This window comes from Molossus molossus, unplaced genomic scaffold (assembly GCF_014108415.1).
Source record: "Molossus molossus isolate mMolMol1 unplaced genomic scaffold, mMolMol1.p scaffold_m16_p_31, whole genome shotgun sequence".
NCBI lineage: Eukaryota > Metazoa > Chordata > Mammalia > Chiroptera > Molossidae > Molossus > Molossus molossus.
The window spans coordinates 341,115-359,522 of NW_023425368.1; the positions used below are offsets into that span (position 1 = coordinate 341,115).

Genomic DNA, 18,408 nt, shown 5'->3' on the forward strand with positions numbered 1-18,408 from the left:
GCACCTGAGGACAGGGTGTGGCTGAGGTGACCGGGCATGAGGCTGTGGGGGAGGGGAAAGGCGGGGCTGCAGAATGACAGGCTGGCACGGGAGGCCTGGGGCGGGGGCTGGAAGAAGGGGTGCCCCTGCCGCCCAGAGGACGCGAACGGCCACGCCGTGGGGCCCCGTGCTCGGTCTGACTCGAGCTACCTCCGCGTGCACTCCGCCCTCGCGCACCACACCTGTCGGGAACACGGCTCCCGCCACCCGAGTCCCGGGTCCCCCTGCCGGCACCTACCGAGTGCCCACCAGTTCCGGTGGCCTGACCGGATGAGGAGGTGGACATTCGGGACGGCTGGGTGGCCGTCAAAGCAGGAGGTCCCTGGGGGGAGCCATGGTGGCTCCAGCACCACATGTGGGGACAGTGCCTCAGGGCGGAGCCCAAGGTCGGAGGGACCTCGAGAGGGGGTAGCCTTGTCCCCAGAGCCAAGCACAGCAAACAGACCCGGAGAGGGGGGAGTCAGCGCCTTTCGAAGGCGGGGCCAAGGCCAAGCGTGTGTGGACCCCCCTCCTCAGCAGCCGGGACCTTGAGCTCCTGGGTGTGGGCAAGCGGCCAGGGTGCCAGGGTGTAGACCCAGACCGACAGGGGGGCCCTGCCAGCCCACACGTTCTGCGTCCTCCAGCTGCCTCCGCTCGGCCTCCCTCGGGGCAGCGGCACTGAGCGGAGCCAGCCCCCTCCGCGCCCGCTGCCAGCCCCCTGGGGCTCACCGCCAGGGCCCCACTGTGCGCTAGTGACTCCCCCATCAGGTCGGATGTCCTTGTCCTCGACAGATATTCTCTGAACGTCCACTCTGTGAGGCCGGGGTGGGGGCCACGGGAAGTGTGTGGACTTGCCCCGGAGGGAGTCCCGCACCGTGGCCGTGGGCAGTAAACACAGTCGTCTTCCTCAGAGAAGGGGGTGCCCAGTGCGGTTAGTCATCCACACTTCCGTGGGAGCGAGCGTCTCCCATGCTTCGTGGGTGCCGGACGGGACCGGGGTGGACGCGTGTTCCAGGGAGTGGGGAGAAAGTGGGGGTCAGAGCAGGGAGGGGGCAGGACAAGCGCTTCCCTCAGATGCTTCCCCAGCTCCCTTGTTCCCCCTGCTTCCCCGGGGCCCCCGGGAGGCCCTTCCTTGGACCACCCCTCAGCCAGTGTCGGCCTCTCCTGGCCCGGACCCTCTCCCCGAGCCTCGCCCTCCCCACCATCCTGGAAACGATTCTGTTGTCTGCGGAGACCATGTGGACGGCCTGTGAGTTATAACTCTCCGGGGTGAGCGGCCTCTTACCTAACCGGGCCTGGCTCTTTCCCATGTCTTGAGTAATTATTGGGGGGCGGGGGGCCATCCAGCGTGGCAGAGCCTCTCCGAGGGACTGCTGCCTGTTCCGCGTCAGCTGCGTTTTAAGGCCACATCTCACATCAGCTGTGACTTGGAAGGAGAGAGGGCTCAGCCGCTGGAAAGTGAAGAAGTGGAGACCAGGGAGCAGGAGGGCAGCCTGACCATGTGGGCGCCCAGCTCCCAGGGTCGCCTGACAGACAGGCTTGTCGGGGCTCGGACCCGTGGCCAGCCTCAGCAGCGCCACTTGGCAGCGCCCGTGGAAACCATTGTGCGGTTACGCAGAGACCGGCACGGAAACCGGGAGGACCGCGGCTCAGGGCGCGCCGGCCCCGGGCCTCCCACCCGCCTGCGGTTCTCACCCCGCAGATGTGCGGCCGAGCACCCACAGTGTGCAAGTGGCCCGGCACCCCAGCCCCCCGCCCGTGGGCCCCAGGGAGAGGAGATGGGTGTCGCTCATGGCAGAGTCCCAGCGCTGCCTCCCCCAGGGACCGGGGGCTCCAGCCCCTACTGTGCGCCAGGCGCGGGAGGCCTCACAGAGCCGCCCTCAGGGAGCGCCGTCCAGGGCGCGGGACAGGAGCCTGCAGGCGCTGGGGCAGGGGCGAGTGAGCGGCGGTCTGCGGGGTCCCCAAGGTGGTCACACAGGGGCAGAAACAATGGGATGGGGCGAGCCGGACACATGGGAGCAGAGCAAGGGCTGCCCGAGCACCCCGGGCCCCTCCGATGCCTGGGCCCTGACGTTCCTGTTTCCGGCCTTAGGCCCTGGGCCGTGGCCGGTGGCCCTGTTGGTCGGAGCGTCGTCCTGGGCACCAGTCAGGACACACGCCCACGTGGTGGGTGCGATCCCTGGTCGGGGAGTGTACTGGGAGACAACCGGTTAATGATTCTCCTTCACATGGTGCCTCTCTCTCTGAGATCCTCCGGTGAGGGTTCAGTCAAGAAGAAGGTTCACTGCCTCACTCACTGCCCGTTCGCGAAGTCGCTCGGCAACCCTTTGCCAAGTGCCCACCGCGGGCGGGAGAGAGGCTGGAGCGTCTGGGGTGGGTGACACCGGGCCTGTGGGACGCAGCTGAGCAGGACGGAGTGAGGGCGGGGCACCGTGCCAGCAGGGGCCAGGTCAGGGCCCGGCTGCCCCCTCAGGTGTTTGGACTTCTTTTCAGTTGATCAGAAGCCACCAGAGGATCTCAGGCTGAGAGCTGACGGGCCCAGATCGACATGAGTCTGAGTTGTGTGAAGAAGGGGTGGAGGTCCCAGAGTGCAGTGACAGACAAGATTCAGGACATGGGGATGGGTTCCAGGTGTTGCTGAGGGGACACTGGTGGTCGCCTAGTCGAGAGTGAACTGTGCCACCCCGGGGGCTCCCGCCGAGTGGAAGCACCCAGGACTGAAGTGCACAGAGCACGGTACCGGAGCATGGTACCATGGCCCTTCTGTGTTCTCCACTGTCTGCAGCAAAGGGGCTGCTCCTGTGCTTGCCATCGTGTCTGCATCCCGGCAGCAGGAAGAAGGGAAGGGCCCCTGCACAGAAGCCACCTTCGTTAGCCCCCGTTGTCGTCATTGACCAGAATAGAACACACATCGCGAGTCACTGTCGGGCCCTGGGAAACCACCTCCCTGTTCCGGCCGCCAGAACCTCGTTTAGCTCCAGGTTCTGTTGGTTAAAAAGGAGAAAACGGCTCTGGGGACGTTAGCCACCTTGGCCCCGGGGCAAACTGCACAGTGGTTTGGAGGCTGGATAGAAAGGACTCAGGTTAAACTGGGTGTAAGGAGGGGACACTGCCATTTTCAGGGGGGAGACATTGGGGGAATAGGACGTTCCAGACTCTTCTAAGACACCTTGTGGTGAGGCCCGGGCCCCGGCTCCGTGAATTGTTTGGCCCCGAGGGTTCGAACCAGGACCCACCAGCATGTGACCGTGGTGAGCTGGACAACAGAGGGAGCGTCCACCTGGAGTACACAGGGCAGGACGACCGCCGTGCCAGGGCCAGGGGAGGAAGGGGCCACCGGGAGGTCACCGGTAGCTGGAGCCCTGGGATGTCAGGGACGAAAGTCCGGGTGAAAAGGCTGAAAAGTGTATATGCAACCTCTGGGTAAATGCGGCAAAATAACATAAGTTCCACCCCCTCCAGTTCCTGCCGGAAGGACAGAAAGGCATGAAACAACGTTACGGTGTAGATCGCAGAGGCGGTCATGAGAGAAGACGAGACCCCAGAAAATGTTGACAAAAGTTTGGGATTTGGGAAGCAGAAGGGCCAGTGGAGACCAGGGATGCAGACACAAGGCTGTAGGAGAGGAGAACCACCAAGCATGAGAGAGCTCCCAGCCCAAACCCCGGACAGGCTGGAGGATGGGATCCCCAGGTGTCCTCAAAGCGGGGGCCGGGCAGGACTGCAGACAGGAAGACATTCACTGAAGATCGGTCTGAGCAACAGATGCTCCTCAGGCGTCCCGCAGCCTATGAGGCCAATGAAGCCAAGTACTGTCTGGCTCTCAGCCTGGCTCAAGACGGGAGGTTTAGTCCCCAGAGAAGCTGAACCTGGGAGATTCTGAATTTGGGGGCACCAGGAGCAGCTGTGGGTGGAGGATGAGCCTTCATGATGAAAACTCAGTGAATGCTCCTGTGCTAAACAGTAAGACCTTTACTGTCTCCGCTCCTCAGTTCCCACAATGCCCTCATCAGGACACGTCATTGTGATTTCAGGACACCAGCAAATAAGGAGACACTCTCAGATTCCAGGGAGGAAAAGTGGGTCACACACAGAGGACATCAGATTTCTCGACAGCAGTGACGGAAGTCAGCACATAATGGACAAATGCCTTTCAACTTCCGAGGGGGGAAAAATCATTTCCAATCTAGAATTCCATACCCAGTCAAACTCGCAGGTTGGAGAGTAGAATACAGGCATTTTCGTACATGCACAGTCAAGTTTTACCTACCACGTGCCTTTTCTCAGAAAGTTACTTGGGCCCTGGCTGGTTTGGCTCAGCGGTTAGAGCATCAGCCCATGGACCACAGAGTCGAGTATTCGATTCTGGTCAAGCGCATGTACCTCGGTTGTTTTGATCCCCAGCCCTAGTCGGGGTCATGTGAGAGGCAACCAGTCGATGTGTCTCTCCCTCCCTCCTTCCCTCTCTCCCACTCTATCTGAAAATCAATGGAACAATATCCTCGGGTGAGGATTTTTTTAAAAAGAAGAAGAAAGAAAGTTACTTGGGACTCTAGGTAGATTGCTGACGTTCTCAACAAGATGAAGAGACGCTTTACAATTCTGGCAGAGAGTTCAAGAATGAACTAGTGACAACTGTGGTAAGAAGTAAGCAAAACATAAAGGCAATTCTTAACCCCAGGGAAATGGAAAAGCGGTTGTCTTAGAAGACGCCGTGACTCCGCTGGAAACAGCACGTACACAGTGATAGAGAGTGGCACAATGTTTACGTACATGACAGTAGTTTGCATACGTGTTTACACACACAGCTACTGTTTACATAACAGTAGTTAGCCTAGAACTGCAATGTGACTGCGCTGGGAGGGTGTCCTTTGTGGCAAACAGGTTTCGAACAGGGCTGTGGAAATGAAATGTTCGTCTCGGCTTCCATAGCAGGCACCCCTGCTGATGTCTGCACTGCAATGGCGCCTGCAGGGGTGGAGGGTTCCGAGCTCAGCTAAGGGGCAGCTGAGAGGGCGGGGGTGCCTCCAAGGTGGGGAATTGGGGGGCAGCTCGGCAAGCAGGTCAGTTGGCGGTGGCTGAAAACTCCAGAACAGGGTGAGAGAGGGCTGGTGAGGCCAACAGGGAGGCCAATGATGCCCTGTGGGGGGTTCACCTAGGAGCTGGGAATTTTGGGGGTGCGGGTGTGGGAAAGAGCAGGAAGGTAGGGGAGGGACACTGGCAGGAGCCCTCTGGGTAGCTGGGGGCTGGGGCCGCGCAGGACAGGGCGGTGGGAGAGAGGAGGGCTCACCACGGGTACTCCGTCCCCACCTTTAACTCGGGTGACAGAGAACCTGGGCTCCTGCTGGGGGTCAGGGGGTCCCCCAGAGCTGTAACCTAAGTGGTACCAGGAATGGTCTCTAAGGCCCCCAGGTCCAGGCCCAAGTGGGGGACCTCCAGGCTGTGACAGTGGGCGACCAGCCCTCCCGGAGGCCTGCAGGCCGCACCCAGTCTGGTCAGTAGGGTTCTCCCACCCGGCGCCCCGTGTCCCAGGTGCTGGTCCTCTGGCCCCGGAGCAGGAAGGGTGGGCTGGGGGCTGCAGGACGAGGCTGCGTCTCTCATCAGCCTAGGTCAGGCCCCGCCGGCCCAGCGCCTCCTTCCCGGGTGGAGGCCTCCCCGCCCTTCCGCTCACCTCTGAGCATGGTGGGCCTCCTGGGACCCCCTTCCGGCTCAGTTGCTCTCAGGCCTCCCAAGGACACCCCACACCTGTCCCTCCAGCACCCTGGCCACATGGCCACACACCTAGGGATCCAGCCGAGCTTCCTAAGGTCGGCTTTGGTGTGAAGGGGATGACCCTGCCTGAGAGCTCAGGGGAGAGAGTGAGGGTGGCCTGTCCCCACACAGGACCCAGCAGCAGGCTGGCCAGGGGTCTGGGTTTGGAGACTGGGGTGGGGACAATGCCCTCCTGGAGAGCACCCTCTTTGCTTCTCCATTTTGACCCGGTCCAGTGCCCTCTCCCTCCCCAAGTGTCCCCATGCAGGTGCCTCCGGCTGAGGCGGCAGGTACGCCGGGCAGCACAGGCTGCTGCCCCCTGCCCACCAGGCGGGGACAGGACCCTCCTCCACCATGCTGGAGTCAGGAGGCGCACAGGAAGCTGCCAGGCCTCGCAGTGCGGGGGCGTGCGGGGTCGGGGGCTTCATGTGCAGCAGAGACCACGGCAGGAGCCCCTGAAGGGGCGTGCAGCAGGACAGGGGACAGGGCCCCTCTCCCTTCCCTGAGCGGTGGGGGGCCTGTGGGCTTCCAGAGAAGCCAGTAGACTCGAGGCCCAAGGGCACCAGAGCCCTGCGGTGACCACTGCTATGGGCTGGGACCCGAGAGCCCCAGGGCAAGGGGCTGAGGGAGGCCACTGTGTCCAGAGACTCTCAGTCTAGGTGGCCCACCCTCGCCCACAGCCCTTCTGTTCTCCACCCAGGCTGGGGGGTGGGGAGGCAGAGGCCGAGAGTCGTGTCCCCCACCTGCCCACAGGCCCCAGCCCCCTGGGGTTGCCGTGCCCCAACCAGGAGCCTGGAACCCTTGGGGTTGGTGCCCTGCCTGCCGCAGGGCCTCTCTGAGGACCACCTGGATCAGTGGGTCATCTGAGCCCCGGAGTAGGCACTTGGGCATGCCTGCCATTCGGGGGGCTGCCCCGGGCACCCACCTACCCTAGTCCCAGCATCCTATGGCTCATCAGTGACGTAAGCAGCCTCCCAAAAACCCTCCCCTGGGGACAAGGAGCCTCGGTGCGGGGAGGACCGGGCTTGGGCAGGGCCACAGGGCGGGCAGGGCGGGCAGGGGGTGCAGGGCGGACTGACCTCCTGGCCTTGTGGGGCGCCCCTCGCACCCCGTCTTCCAGAGCCGGAGGTGACCAGAGGCTGAGTCCCCCATGTGCACGTGATTGAGCCTGGGCTGTGCCCGGCCAGGGGCGGGGGAGGGGGTTGTGAACCTCAAGGGCAAAGCCCCCAGAGAGGGGCCGCAGGGGCGGTGGGCCGGGAGGGGCAGGGGGAGGGCTGGGAATGTCCGCTGGGCTGATAAGGGGCCTGGAAGCAGGACGTGCCGCGAGCGGAGGGAGCGCTGGGGCCTGGCCTGGACCCCAGCTACTTCCTGCCCGCCCACTCCTCACCCACTTCCCGTGCAGTGGGCTCGGTGGGGGCAGGGTGCAGCAGCCTGCTGAGCCGCATGGAGCTCGGCCAGGGCTGGCCCCGGCGGGGTGGGCAGAGGCTTGGCGCCCCCCACGTGTCACTGAACATCTGTGTGTCCATGTGGGGTGGGCCGTGGGGAGGTGTTCGCCCCAAGCTGAGCCGAGGACAGTGAGGGACTCAGGGCAGGGGAGCCCAGCAAGGCAGGAGGCAGGGGAAAGTGGGGGCCAAGGCCCGGTGACCCTGGAGGGCCCCTCATTGTTCTCGGTGGGTGGAGGGCCAGAAGGAGACATGCCCGGTCTCGCCAGCTGGTCCTGCCTTCAGGCCTCGAGCAGTTGCTTGCCCACTCCTGCCCCAGCTCCAGCCTGGGGGGGGCTGGCCAGTCTGCGGAGCTCCACGCTTCGGGGCGACCTGCTCAGCTCCCCCAGCGCAGCAGGCGGGCTGGGGGCTGGGCTGCAGGGACTCAGCTCCCCTTCCCAAAGCCTGTGCATGCAGGGGTGGGAGGGAGCCACAGTGGAGGGAGGGCGGCTTGAGGGGCCTCTGGCTCCGGGGTTCTCGAGCTAGGAGTGTTGTCATGTCCAGGAGGTGGGGAAGGCAGCCCGAGCCCCCCAGCCACCCCCAGTGCCCCTTCACCAGGAGGGCAGGTTCCCAGGAGGGGCTGCAGCCTCCGCCCAGGGCCCATCGAGCATCTCCCTCCCCTCCAGGCTCTTCCAGGTGCCAGGAAAGGGGCTGGATCCCAGATTCCAGGCCTGGCCGCCCAGCCCCCATCTGGGACTGCAGCCCAGAGCCCCTGGGGCCCAGCCTCCAACTTGCTTCCAGCTTCAGGAAGGCTAATTCAGGGATCCCACCCGAGGGGGCTGCGCTGGGGGGAGGGCCGGGGACTGCCCACCCGAGTGGATTAGCGCAGCTGAAGCCTGGCCCTGGCCGGCTAAGGCACAGGCTGCTGTCTCCGGCCAGGGCCTCGGTGGGAAGGCAGGAGGGCTGGGCACCCCGGCACCTGGAGGGCAGGCAGGGCCTCCTGGCCTGGAGCTGGCTGACTGTACCCTGCTCTTCTCGCCCCCCTGCCCAGCTCCCAGCTTGCACCCACTCCCAGCGTGGGGCCAGCGCCGCTCCGATGGAAGTCTGCGTGCCAGTCCACAGTCACACCCACACACACGCAGGCCAAGCCCCTCGGCCCCTCGGCCCCTCTGCTGATCGCCCTTCCTGGGGCTGACCCGGACAGTGCTGAGCTCTTGGAAGTTCCCCACTCCCTCTGCCAACCTCTGCTGGGCACCCACTGTGTGCCCTGCGCTGGGCTGGCCGCTGTCATACAAAAAGCAGAAGCCCCACCCTGGAGAAGGCCCCAGCGCAGAGACAGAAAAGCAAGTCAGCTACACCGGGACGAGCCCCAAGGTGGGGACAGCGTCGGGGCTTGCTGGGCGCCCGAGGGGGCACCCCGGGAAACATTCATGCAGGGCAGGAGCCGCCCGGGCTTGTGGAGAAAGCCCCTGCCTCCCGTCGCAAGGGGCCCAAGGCAGGACCGGGCTGGACGGAGTGAGCAGGGCCGTGGGAGGACACGGCCAGACCGTGACAGGCCCCGAACCACCGCCGTGACCCTGCCCTCGGCTTTGAGGGCAAAGGGAGCCCTGTTTTAACTCCCCTCTCCTGGGCCAAGAGCAGCCATGGAGACCAGGTGGGAGGCCAGGGTGGCATCTGGGAGATGCTGTGTGGGCGGAGGCCCAGTGGATGTGCTGGGCCCTGGGGTCTCCAGTCCTGACCACGCTCGGAGCCTCTGCACCCGGGTCCGAGGGAGGTGTGAGCGGAAGGGTCAGGGGCCCTGGCGTCCCCGCCGGACCTCTCAGCTGAGTGGGACAGACTGGGGAGAGACGTCCGGTCCAGGAAGGACGCACTGCCCCCCAGATGCCCAGGAGCGGGTCAGTGTAATTTTGGGGCCCAGGCTGGAGATATACGTGGGGGGCCGTGGGAGTGTGGTGGGCACTCCCAGCAGGGACTGGGGCAGCCCAGATGGCAGAGGGGTTTTGTTCCGTTGTGGGGGGACTCGCCAGAGCTCATCTCGGGAGGTGGGGCATGTGGGGATTTGGGGGAGAGAATGCTGAGCCACCTGGGCACACTCAGGACAGGCAGATGGCCAGGCGCCTCTCCTCCAGGTCAGTGGGGAGTGGCGTCAGAGAGGGGGTGCAGGGGCTGGGAGAGGAGGGAGGCGAGAGGACCGGGAGGGCAGCGGGGGGCAGTGGGCACAGCGGGGCCACCGCGCCTCCTGCCCTGAAGTCAGGGAGGCCCTGGGCTGGATGTGGGCTGCCATCAGCCTCGTGTAGATCCAGTGTCGGGGAGCGAGGCCCGCGCGCGTGGAGCTGAGGCGAGGCCCGGGGACACTGGGTGCAGTCCAGTGTCTCCCTGACGCCGTGGAGTGGGGAGGTGACGGGGCAGCGGGGGGTGGGGGGTTCAGCCGGAGACAGTGGTCCCCAGGGTCGCATGCACAGTGGAGGCAGGGTTGCAGGAGGCCAATAGAGGGGTACAGGCTGCTGTGGGGTGACCGTGGGGGTGGCCAACGGTGCAGGTCAGGACCTTGGTAGGTGAGGCCCAGGGCCGGACAGTTGGAAGACCACGAGGGTAAAGACGAGAGTTCTGAGAGGGGAGCAGGGAGGCAGCGGGCTTGGGGCTCAGATCTGAGCCAACAGCTAGGGCTCTGGAAAGGAGACCACAGAACAGTCTGGGGGCAGCAGTGCAGAGTAGGAGGACCCCACCTACCTGCAGGGTGGCAGGGGGGACGGACCGTGAGCCCCCAATGCCCCCGCAAGGAAAGGGCAGTGGGAGCCTGGGGGAGCAGGCCTTGCCCCCCCACCAAGAGCTGTTTCTGGAGCAGCGCCCCCCCTGGGTCCCCTGGCAAGCCCGGGAGGGTGCTGCCCGGGTTGCAGGACGCCGGCTGCGCGGCCGCCCGGAGCCGGCTGAGGACGTGTCTCGAACACGGAGCGGAAACAGGAGCAGAAGCCTCACGCTGAACGCGGGGGACACCGTACCCCGGTCCAGGCCGGGTTTCCACAGCGCTGGGGGTCGCTCAGCCAGGTACCTGGGGAGGACCAGAGTGGGGTGACTGAGTCAAAGGCGAGGTTTCTGTGAGATGTTTGTGCTTTTTAGAGAGAATGTTTTCCAGGAGAACTTCTGTTTCGTGCAAAATCTTATGAACTGGCTAATTTGAAAACAAGAACTCCGGCTGGGCAGAGAGTGTTGGCAGGGGAGGGGACAAGGAGGGTGCTCCCCCGGAGGCCGGCAGGCGGGGGCAGACGGGGCTGGGGGTCCCCAGCTACCGATGAAGGGACAGCCTGGGAAGCTGTTCGGAGAGAGGAGGTGACCCAGGATAAGCGGGAACAACCAAAGGTAGCTTGAGAGAGGAGCAGAGAGAAAATATACCAGGCTGGGGGTACAGCCAATGTTGGGGGGCGGGAAGTGATCCGAGGCTGCTACGAAGTACTAGGGAGCTGGGGGACACACTGTGCCTTCTTCCCCTGAGACCCCACAGGCCTGAAGAGCTGTCCAGGGAGCTGGACCCTGACCTCAAGAGACCCAGACCACAGACACACAGGCCTCTGTTCTCAGGGCCCCTCAGCTGCCCGAGCCAGGCAGGCAGAGGGCCCAGGGTCACGCAGCCCGGCGGTGTCCCCGATCGCAGACATGAAGCGTGCAAGTGCCGGGCGGAGGTGTCGGCAACCAGGGCTGGGGGCAAGGGCGGGGGCCTTCAGGAGGAGACCCTCGCCTGGGCCTGAACTCGGAAGAGTCCCCTGGCTCTGGGCGCAGGTCCGCAGGAGCCCGGAGGCCTCTGGGAGCAGCGACTCGAGCAGAAATGTGGACGAGGCGAGGGCATGAGCCATGGGGGCCGGGAAGTTGCCCCTGTGCGTGGGCAGGAGCGGACCGGAGGCCTGTGGAAGAGCCAATTGGACCAGGGCGGCCAGGCTAGGCCCCCACGCCCCCCACGCCGTGACCAGGGCTTTGCCTCTGTCCAGAGCTCAGAGGTGTCTTCCCAGGGTTCTGAGCAGGGGACCAAGATGTCCCAGACTCGGAGCGCTGGTGTCCCGTGGGCGAGCTGGCTCAGCCAGCAAGAGCACAGCCGGCTGCCGCAGGGGGACCAGCATGTCACTTAGAGGCCGTGGTGCCGGTGGGTGTCCTAGGGCTGGTGCTGAGGGGGGCCAGCTTGTGCTGCCCCATGTGGCTTGCGATGAGGTTCCTGAGACCCCGCCCCGATCAGCGGTCAGCCTGGAGTGAGGCAGGACATGAACCCAGGCAGCCTGTCCCTGTCCCTGAGCCCATCCCAACACCCGGAGCCCCTGCTGGGCGTCCACACAGACGCAAACACCCAAAACGGGTCCTCACCCCAAGGCCTCCCGCAGAGGGGGCCGCACTCACGCAGACACCCGCATGCATGCCCATCCGCTCCCACAGCGCCATGTGCACGGGCCCACAGAGCGGCCACCGGGGACACAGGCCCCTCCGCCCGGGGACACAGGCCCCTCCGCCCAGGGACACAGGCCCACAGAGCGACCTTCGGGGACACAGGCCCCTCCGCCCGGGGACACAGGCCCCTCCGCCCAGGGACACAGGCCCCTCTGCCCAGGGACACAGGCCCCTCCGCCCAGGGACACAGGCCCACAGAGCGACCTTCGGGGACACAGGCCCCTCCGCCCAGGGACACAGGCCCGCAGAGCGACCTTCGGGTACTGGCAGTAAAACCCATCCGAGGGCTGGAGCACTCAAGTCAAACACGATCACACGTCTCCTGCCATAAATCTCGACATCATGAAGCGCTGTGATCCCTTTCCAGTCGGACCCAGCTCTGGAGAACCATCCAGCCCCCACGGAAGGTGATTTATGGGTGTTATTCCTGCGCTCCAGCCATGGGGGAGGGGCGTTCCCAAGCCCTGAGGAGTCGCAGAGGCCCCGAGACGGGGCAGGGCCCACAGGCCTGTCTGCTCTCTCTTCTGGGGAGGGGCCGGCAGCTCACCCCCGCAGACAGCACCCTGCATCACCTCCCTCCCCCTTCCGGAGGGTCCCCAGAGCTCTGGCGTCAGACCCCTCCCCCACCCACCCCGTGTCCCGTGTTCAGTCTGGAGCTGGGGGAGTGGGGGAGGACCCGGCTCCCAGCTGATTGTAGTGAAGAACAGCTCCGAGCAGCAGAGCAGCAGACACACTGTGCGCTGGGGCCCTGGAGACGGTCGGGCTCGGGCGGGGGGCGGGGGGGGGGCTGCAGGGCCTGGTGGGGGAGCTTCAGGGCGGAAGGTGCTGAGACCTGGGAGGGTGAGTGTCCAGGGAGCCGAGCCGCAGGGCCGAAGGCCGCCCCAGAGTGAACAGGGATGGGCCTGGGGCCCACGGAGGGCTCGGGCTGGGCCTGGAGCGGGATGGGGCAGGGGTCTGAGCAGGGCCGAGCACACAGGTCCGGGGTCTGTCCCTGCCTGAGCCTGGGTGTCCAGTCCAGAGGCCATCACTCGATGCCGTCACGTCAGGGTGGCCCTCCCGTCCGGTCAGGGAGGGGAGCTGGACACAGGAGCTCAGCATCACCAAGGGCACAGGGGGCGAAGGCCGCCCATGACCCCACCACCCTGACCAGGCGCAGCGTGCAGTGAGGGCGGGGGCCAGGGACAGTGCCTACAGGGGTGGGGCGTGACCATGGCATTCTGGGGGGATGGGCACCCCGAAGTTCCCAGAGGGGCCCAGACCACCACCCAAAACCCACCGAGCAGCCAGGGTGCCGCATCACCTCTCTCGGAGTAAGTCCTTCCTGTGTCCGGCCGGCCCGATGTCCCGGCCCGAGGCCTGGCGCCGCCCCACCGCCCTTGTTGCAACCAGCCTGTAGCCGGGCTCTTTGGTGGGGTGGACACAGTCACTCCTGTCTGCCCGACAGAAGCCACTCGTCAGACCCCATGCTGAAGCTCCTCTCGAACCCTGCGCGGCAGGGCTGGCGGGTGGCGCAGCCCCCCCCAGAAGAGTTGGAATGTGGCGGGGCCTGGACAGGGACTGCTCCCGGCTGACCAGAGTGGGCACTGGACGGTCCTCACCCACACCCTCCGGACCTGCCCGGGGTTGTGCTGGCCCCGCCGCCTCCCTCCGTGTCAAGGCCTCAAGGCCCGCCGCCCACTTCAGCTGCACCACCTGTCTGCCGGGCTCAGGAGTGGCGGGCAGTGCTGGGCACGCGGGTGCTGCAGGGAGAAGACGGGCCCTCTGTACCCGCACCGCCCCGTCCAGGGAGGTCTGCACCCTGTGCCGCCTGCCAGCATCCATGCTGCCTGGGTTCTGGGAAGTCGGGGTGATCGGAGCTGCTGTGGGGTGAGGGAGGCTGTGTCACGGCCTGTCCCCGCCTGCCCTGCCCTGAGCCTGGAACCCCAGCCCCCTGCACCCCAGCTCAGCACCTCGCTGGCATGCAGTTCAGTGCCTGGTGCGAACGTTTTGAGTATCGCTCATGAGAGTGGCTCTGTGGGTGTCCGAGCTAAGAGGGAGGTGACCTTCGCCCTGGGACCCTAGAAAGGGCCCTGGGTTGTCCTGAGAGGAGGTCCTGCCCGCGTTAGAGTCAGAGACCCCAGGCTCCCTCCCAGCGGGCTCCAGGCCTCAGCGTGCCTGGCCCCTCGTGCCCAGCTCCCGCCGTGGGCGGACACAGCCCGAGGTGCACGGCACCCGAGCCGTCGTCCGGTCCAGAGCTGGGATCAAGGCAGAGCAGGTTCTGCAAAAATTTCCCCGAAAGACTCTTTTTCAAGATTTTGGTTTGAAAGCAAATTCATCGGCACATCCAACCGGAGCCCTGTCGCCGAGGGCTTGCTCCCCAGCAGCCCGGGGGTCTCTGACTGGCTGTGACTCTAATGGCCTTTTTCTCTTCCAAGGGCCGTAGGACGTCTAAGGCTGTGCACTCGGGGACGGGAGGCAGGGAACAAGGGAGCTTTTGTTGGTCTGGCCTTTCACTCACTATCAAATTGCAAATAATGATAAGATTGCAGCTCCCCAAAGCTGACCTCCCCAGCAGCTCCTGGGGAACGCGGCCCCCGTGCCCTGAGGGTAGTGGGGCACCCTGGGCACCTGCCCCACAGACGTACCTCCCTGCAGCTGGGTTTGACCAAGGCCGCCCCTCCCGCTCAGCGGGGTCCAGTCACTGTGCATGTGAGACAAAGACCCCCTGTGCTCTGGACAAGAGGGTGAGGCGACCTCAGAGACCCTCCCTCTGAGACACATGAAGACCCAGGAGGACCAGCCCACCGTCTCCCTGGCCCAGCGCCCTCCCAGCAAAGGGGCCCTCAGGGCCGCCCACAGGCCTGAGCGGTGGAGCCCTGGTCCCACCCGAGACCCCGCCCCAGGGAACAGTGTCTGGCTCACGTCTTGCTCACACTGCTTACGTGGGCTCCTCTGTGGACGGGCTCACGTCACCCTCGAGACAGCCACTGGCACGAGAGCGGCCTCGCCGCGTTCCGGAGAGGAAGTCGCAGCAGCCGAGGGTCAGCCTGCCCCCGGCGCAGCCTCCCGGCCTGGCCAAGCCCGTGCCACCCGAGGGGCCGCGGGGCGGACCAGGTGTGCGGGCAGAGGCCACGACGCGCCCAGGGGCTCGGCAGGCAGGCTAACTCGGAGCACCAGAGCCGGGGGGCGCAACAGGCAGCCCCCGGGGGGGGAGGGGCATAGCGTCCAGCTGAGCTCCGGGAAGGGGCAGATCTGGGGGGGGCTCCATGGGGCTCGACCCGCCCTGTGTTCACCACTCCTTCTGCCCCTTCCCCGGCCACGCCCAGCAGCCCCCACTGCTCCCCGCACCCCGGCCACCGGGCACTTTCCTCTTCCTGAGAGCACCCCGCTAAGCCCACACCACGTGCTTGTCGGGAGACGTTGACAGGTGTTCACGTGCCGTCAAGTTCCGGTCAGGAAACCCCAGACCCCTCCCGCGACGTGTTTGGTGCGTCGATGGACGCCACGCCGGCTGGTGCTCCAAGCTGGGGTCTGGTGTTGAGTGACCTCAGGCCGCACCTGGACCAGCCTTGGTCAAGCCACCGGCATGCGAGGCCCAGCTGGACCCCAAAGCCCGGGCCGTCCCCCCACAGGCCTCCCAGGGCACAGAAGCTGGGGGACTGGGGGGCCAGTCCAGCTGCAGAGGAAGCCCCAGGGGTCTCGAGCCAGGAGAGGGGCGGGTTTGGGTGTGACCACGTCTCTTCCCTGTGTCCCTCCCACCTTGCTCACCTGAGCCCAGCTCGGACCCCTGCCCTCGTCCCCTCCTGCCAACACTGTCTTTCCAGCATGGAACCTGGGGTGAGGGCTGCAGGGGGCCAGCTGGGGACCCCGAGCCAGGCCCTTCTCCTCTTGAAGGTGGGGGTATAGGAGCGGGTCCTGGTCCCCACACAGCTCTGCAGAGAATAAGGGTGCAGCCCCCAGAGAAGCCCTTCCCCCCTCTGCAGCAGGGCTCTCTCACCATCCTGTCTGGGCCAACCGAGGGTCAGTCCCTCTGGCCTGGGGGATGGGACCACGGAGTGTAGCTGTCCCCAGGGACAGGTGGGGCTCGGCCCAGTGCCAACTGAGAAGGCAGAGACCAGGCCTGGCCTTCACGCTGGGGAGGGGTCACCTGGGTCTCAGCCTCCGGGAAGGGCGCAGCCCCCTCACAGGCCGCCATTCTGACGCAGGGACCAGGGCTGCCGGGCCCACCTGCCACAGGGACTCCGGTTAGGGGGCAGCCCTGTCTCCCTTCTCCCACCTCCTGGTCTGGTTCAGGGTCCACGGTGGGAAGAGGGCTGGTGACTGCCACACCCACTGCGGAGGCCTGGCCACCTGCCAGCCAGCACCCACTCACCTGGCCCTGGGCACAGACGTCACACACCACGGGGTGTCCAGGTGGACAGACCACCACAGCAGCCTATCCTGTCCTCGGTCGCAGGACTCACCCCGGAGGAGCCCCCTCCCCAGGCCACACTCTGCCCCATAGCAGCTCCGTGTTCTTGCCGCTGGCCCGTCAGTGGGTGGTCCGGCCACCCGTCCTTCCCACCACGACAGCACCCAGACAGTCACCCCAGGGGCACTGAGCAGGCCTCCGCCCAGACGCTGGCCCAGGCTGGGCCGCCCGAGCCCACACGGACACGCGAGCAGCCGCACACCCTCGCATCGCTCACTCGGGGACCCTCAGGCGCCCGCCAGGGTGTCGCTGCTGCCTGACTCACCTCTGCTCTGGTCCCCACAGGTGACACAGCTGGACCGGAGGCTGGTGCTCATCACGGACATGCTCCACCAGCTGCTCTCTCTGCACCAGGGTGGCCCCCCGGGCACCCAGGCCCCCGGCGGGGGCGGGGCCCACGTGGCGCAGCTCTGCCGAGGCCCCCTCAACCCCGAGCTCTTCCTGCCCAGCAACGCCTTGCCCACCTACGAACAGCTGACCGTGCCCCGCAGGGGCCCCGACGAGGGGTCCTGACGGGGGCCTGGGGCCTGCGAGGGAGACCCGGAGGAGCCCCCCGCCCGCCCCTCCCACTCAGCGGGGCCCCCATCTGGACCCCTCCTGAGAGGTCGCGAGAGCAGCACTCTGTCCCAGGCCTCGGGCACGCTGCCGCACGAGCCTGGGCTGGGGGTTCACTGGGGCCGCCTCTTCCTGGCCAGCGGGTACTAGAGATTGGCTGGGCCTGGGAACCCCTCTTCGCTCTGAGACGGTGGTCCCCACATTGCTTGCGTGGTGATTGGGACCCTGTGGCCGGGTCAGGTGGGCCCTCGGGGCAGGGCCTCCTGGCCCTTGGTCCATCCCATGAATGGCAGGAGGCAGGACAGGTACGTCCACCCAGGGTGCTTCCTGAGGGGGACCGAGGGCCCATGGCCACCACTGTCTGGGCCTGAAGCCAGGACTCAGGGGACCCAGAGGAGACAGGCAGGGCAGGGCAGGCCCAGCCCATGCCAAACAGGGGTGCCAATGAGCCCTGCTCCCAGGGCCCCCGGCCCGGGCCTGACTCCAGTCTTCAGCGACGCTTACTTGATGGGCCAAGGCCCAAGCTTCCAACAGAAGGGACGGGCCCTGCTGTCCCCAGAGCACTTCACTGGGGCAGAATGGCCACCCATGGAGTGGAGGTGGACAGGCGCCCTACTTTGGACTGGCAGCTTCTCCCCATTCCGGAGAAAAGGGGGGCCACCCAACCCCACTCCCATGCAGCCTCGCACTCCCTGCCTGGTCCGCGCAGCTGGGCAGACGCATGCGGGGGCGCCCAGCCCCTCCACGGGACAGCCCAGCTCACAGAAATCAGTCATTTGTGGTGATTTGGAATCTGTGTTTTAATGAGTTTCACGGTGTGATTTTGATTCTTTCTTGTGCCGGCTTTTCCTAATAAACGTGGGGTCACGGGGCTGGTCTCCCCACTGCTCTCGCCTTGATTCCTGGGGAGACCCCCCTTGGGGGCAACCCTGTTCTCCCTCAGGGCGGCCACCCTTCAACACGCTGGGGCTCCCTCGCTCTGCCCACACCTGCCCAGAGCTCACTGGCGTGGGGCCCCGGGAGCACCCGGACGCCTGGCCATGCCTGTTCCTGGCCCCAGCGTGGTCGGCTCTGTCCACATGCGCTGAGCACAGAGAGAGGAGGTGGCCGGGAACAGGCCCCACCCTGCGCCTTGCTCCTGCTGGAATACCCCCTCCCCCCCCCATGTGTTGAAAGTGTGCCCTTGGTCTGCAGCCACCCTCCAGGCCTCGTGACCCTTCAAGGGGACGGGGGAGTAGAGGAGGTCCAGCTTTCTGCCCCCAGGCCTCCCTCGTGGACAGGACCCTGCAGTCCCCTTGGGGGCAAGTGTCCAGGGGCTGCTGCTCAGGGAGCTCACGATCCCCTCCGCAGAGGAGAGAGCCAGGGTTCGGAGCCCAGAGAAGCTGCAAGACCCGGCCAAGGCTGTGGGTCAGCTCGGTGTCCCTCCTGACTGGGGCCCTCGTGGCTTTGGGGCTTCCCCCTGGGGTGGCCCTGGCCATTGGGTATGGTCAAGAGATGGTCACCGCCCTTCTCCTAGCAGCCCCTGGGGAGGTGGGCACCTCTTCAGAGCCCAGAACTCAGTCCAGCGCCTGGCCTGGTTGAATTGTGGGCACTGGGACTGTAGTCCACACCCCTGGGCAGCCACCTTAGGGGACACGCTTGGGCCTCTCCATCATTCCTCCGGGCCCGACTGGCCCTGTGTGAGGATCCATGAGCCCCGCTGAGAGCGAGGCCCATCCAGGCCCCTCCTCCCAGAGCTCGAGATGCACAGACCAAATCTTGATTTCGGAGGGTGCAGGGAAGGCC

General features: G+C 65.8%; 1 protein-coding gene across 1 annotated transcript in view; it reads left to right on the forward strand.

The window, feature by feature from the left end:
* Positions 1 to 16,604, forward strand: part of KCNQ1 (potassium voltage-gated channel subfamily Q member 1) — a 283,407-nt gene extending 266,803 nt beyond the window's left edge. Inside the window, exon 16 of the mRNA XM_036281174.1 lies at positions 16,354 to 16,604. Within this exon, the coding sequence (XP_036137067.1) occupies positions 16,354 to 16,581 (228 nt within the window). The 3' untranslated portion in view covers positions 16,582 to 16,604. The remainder of the gene's footprint in view (positions 1 to 16,353) is intronic.
* The last annotated feature ends 1,804 nt before the right edge of the window (positions 16,605 to 18,408 follow it).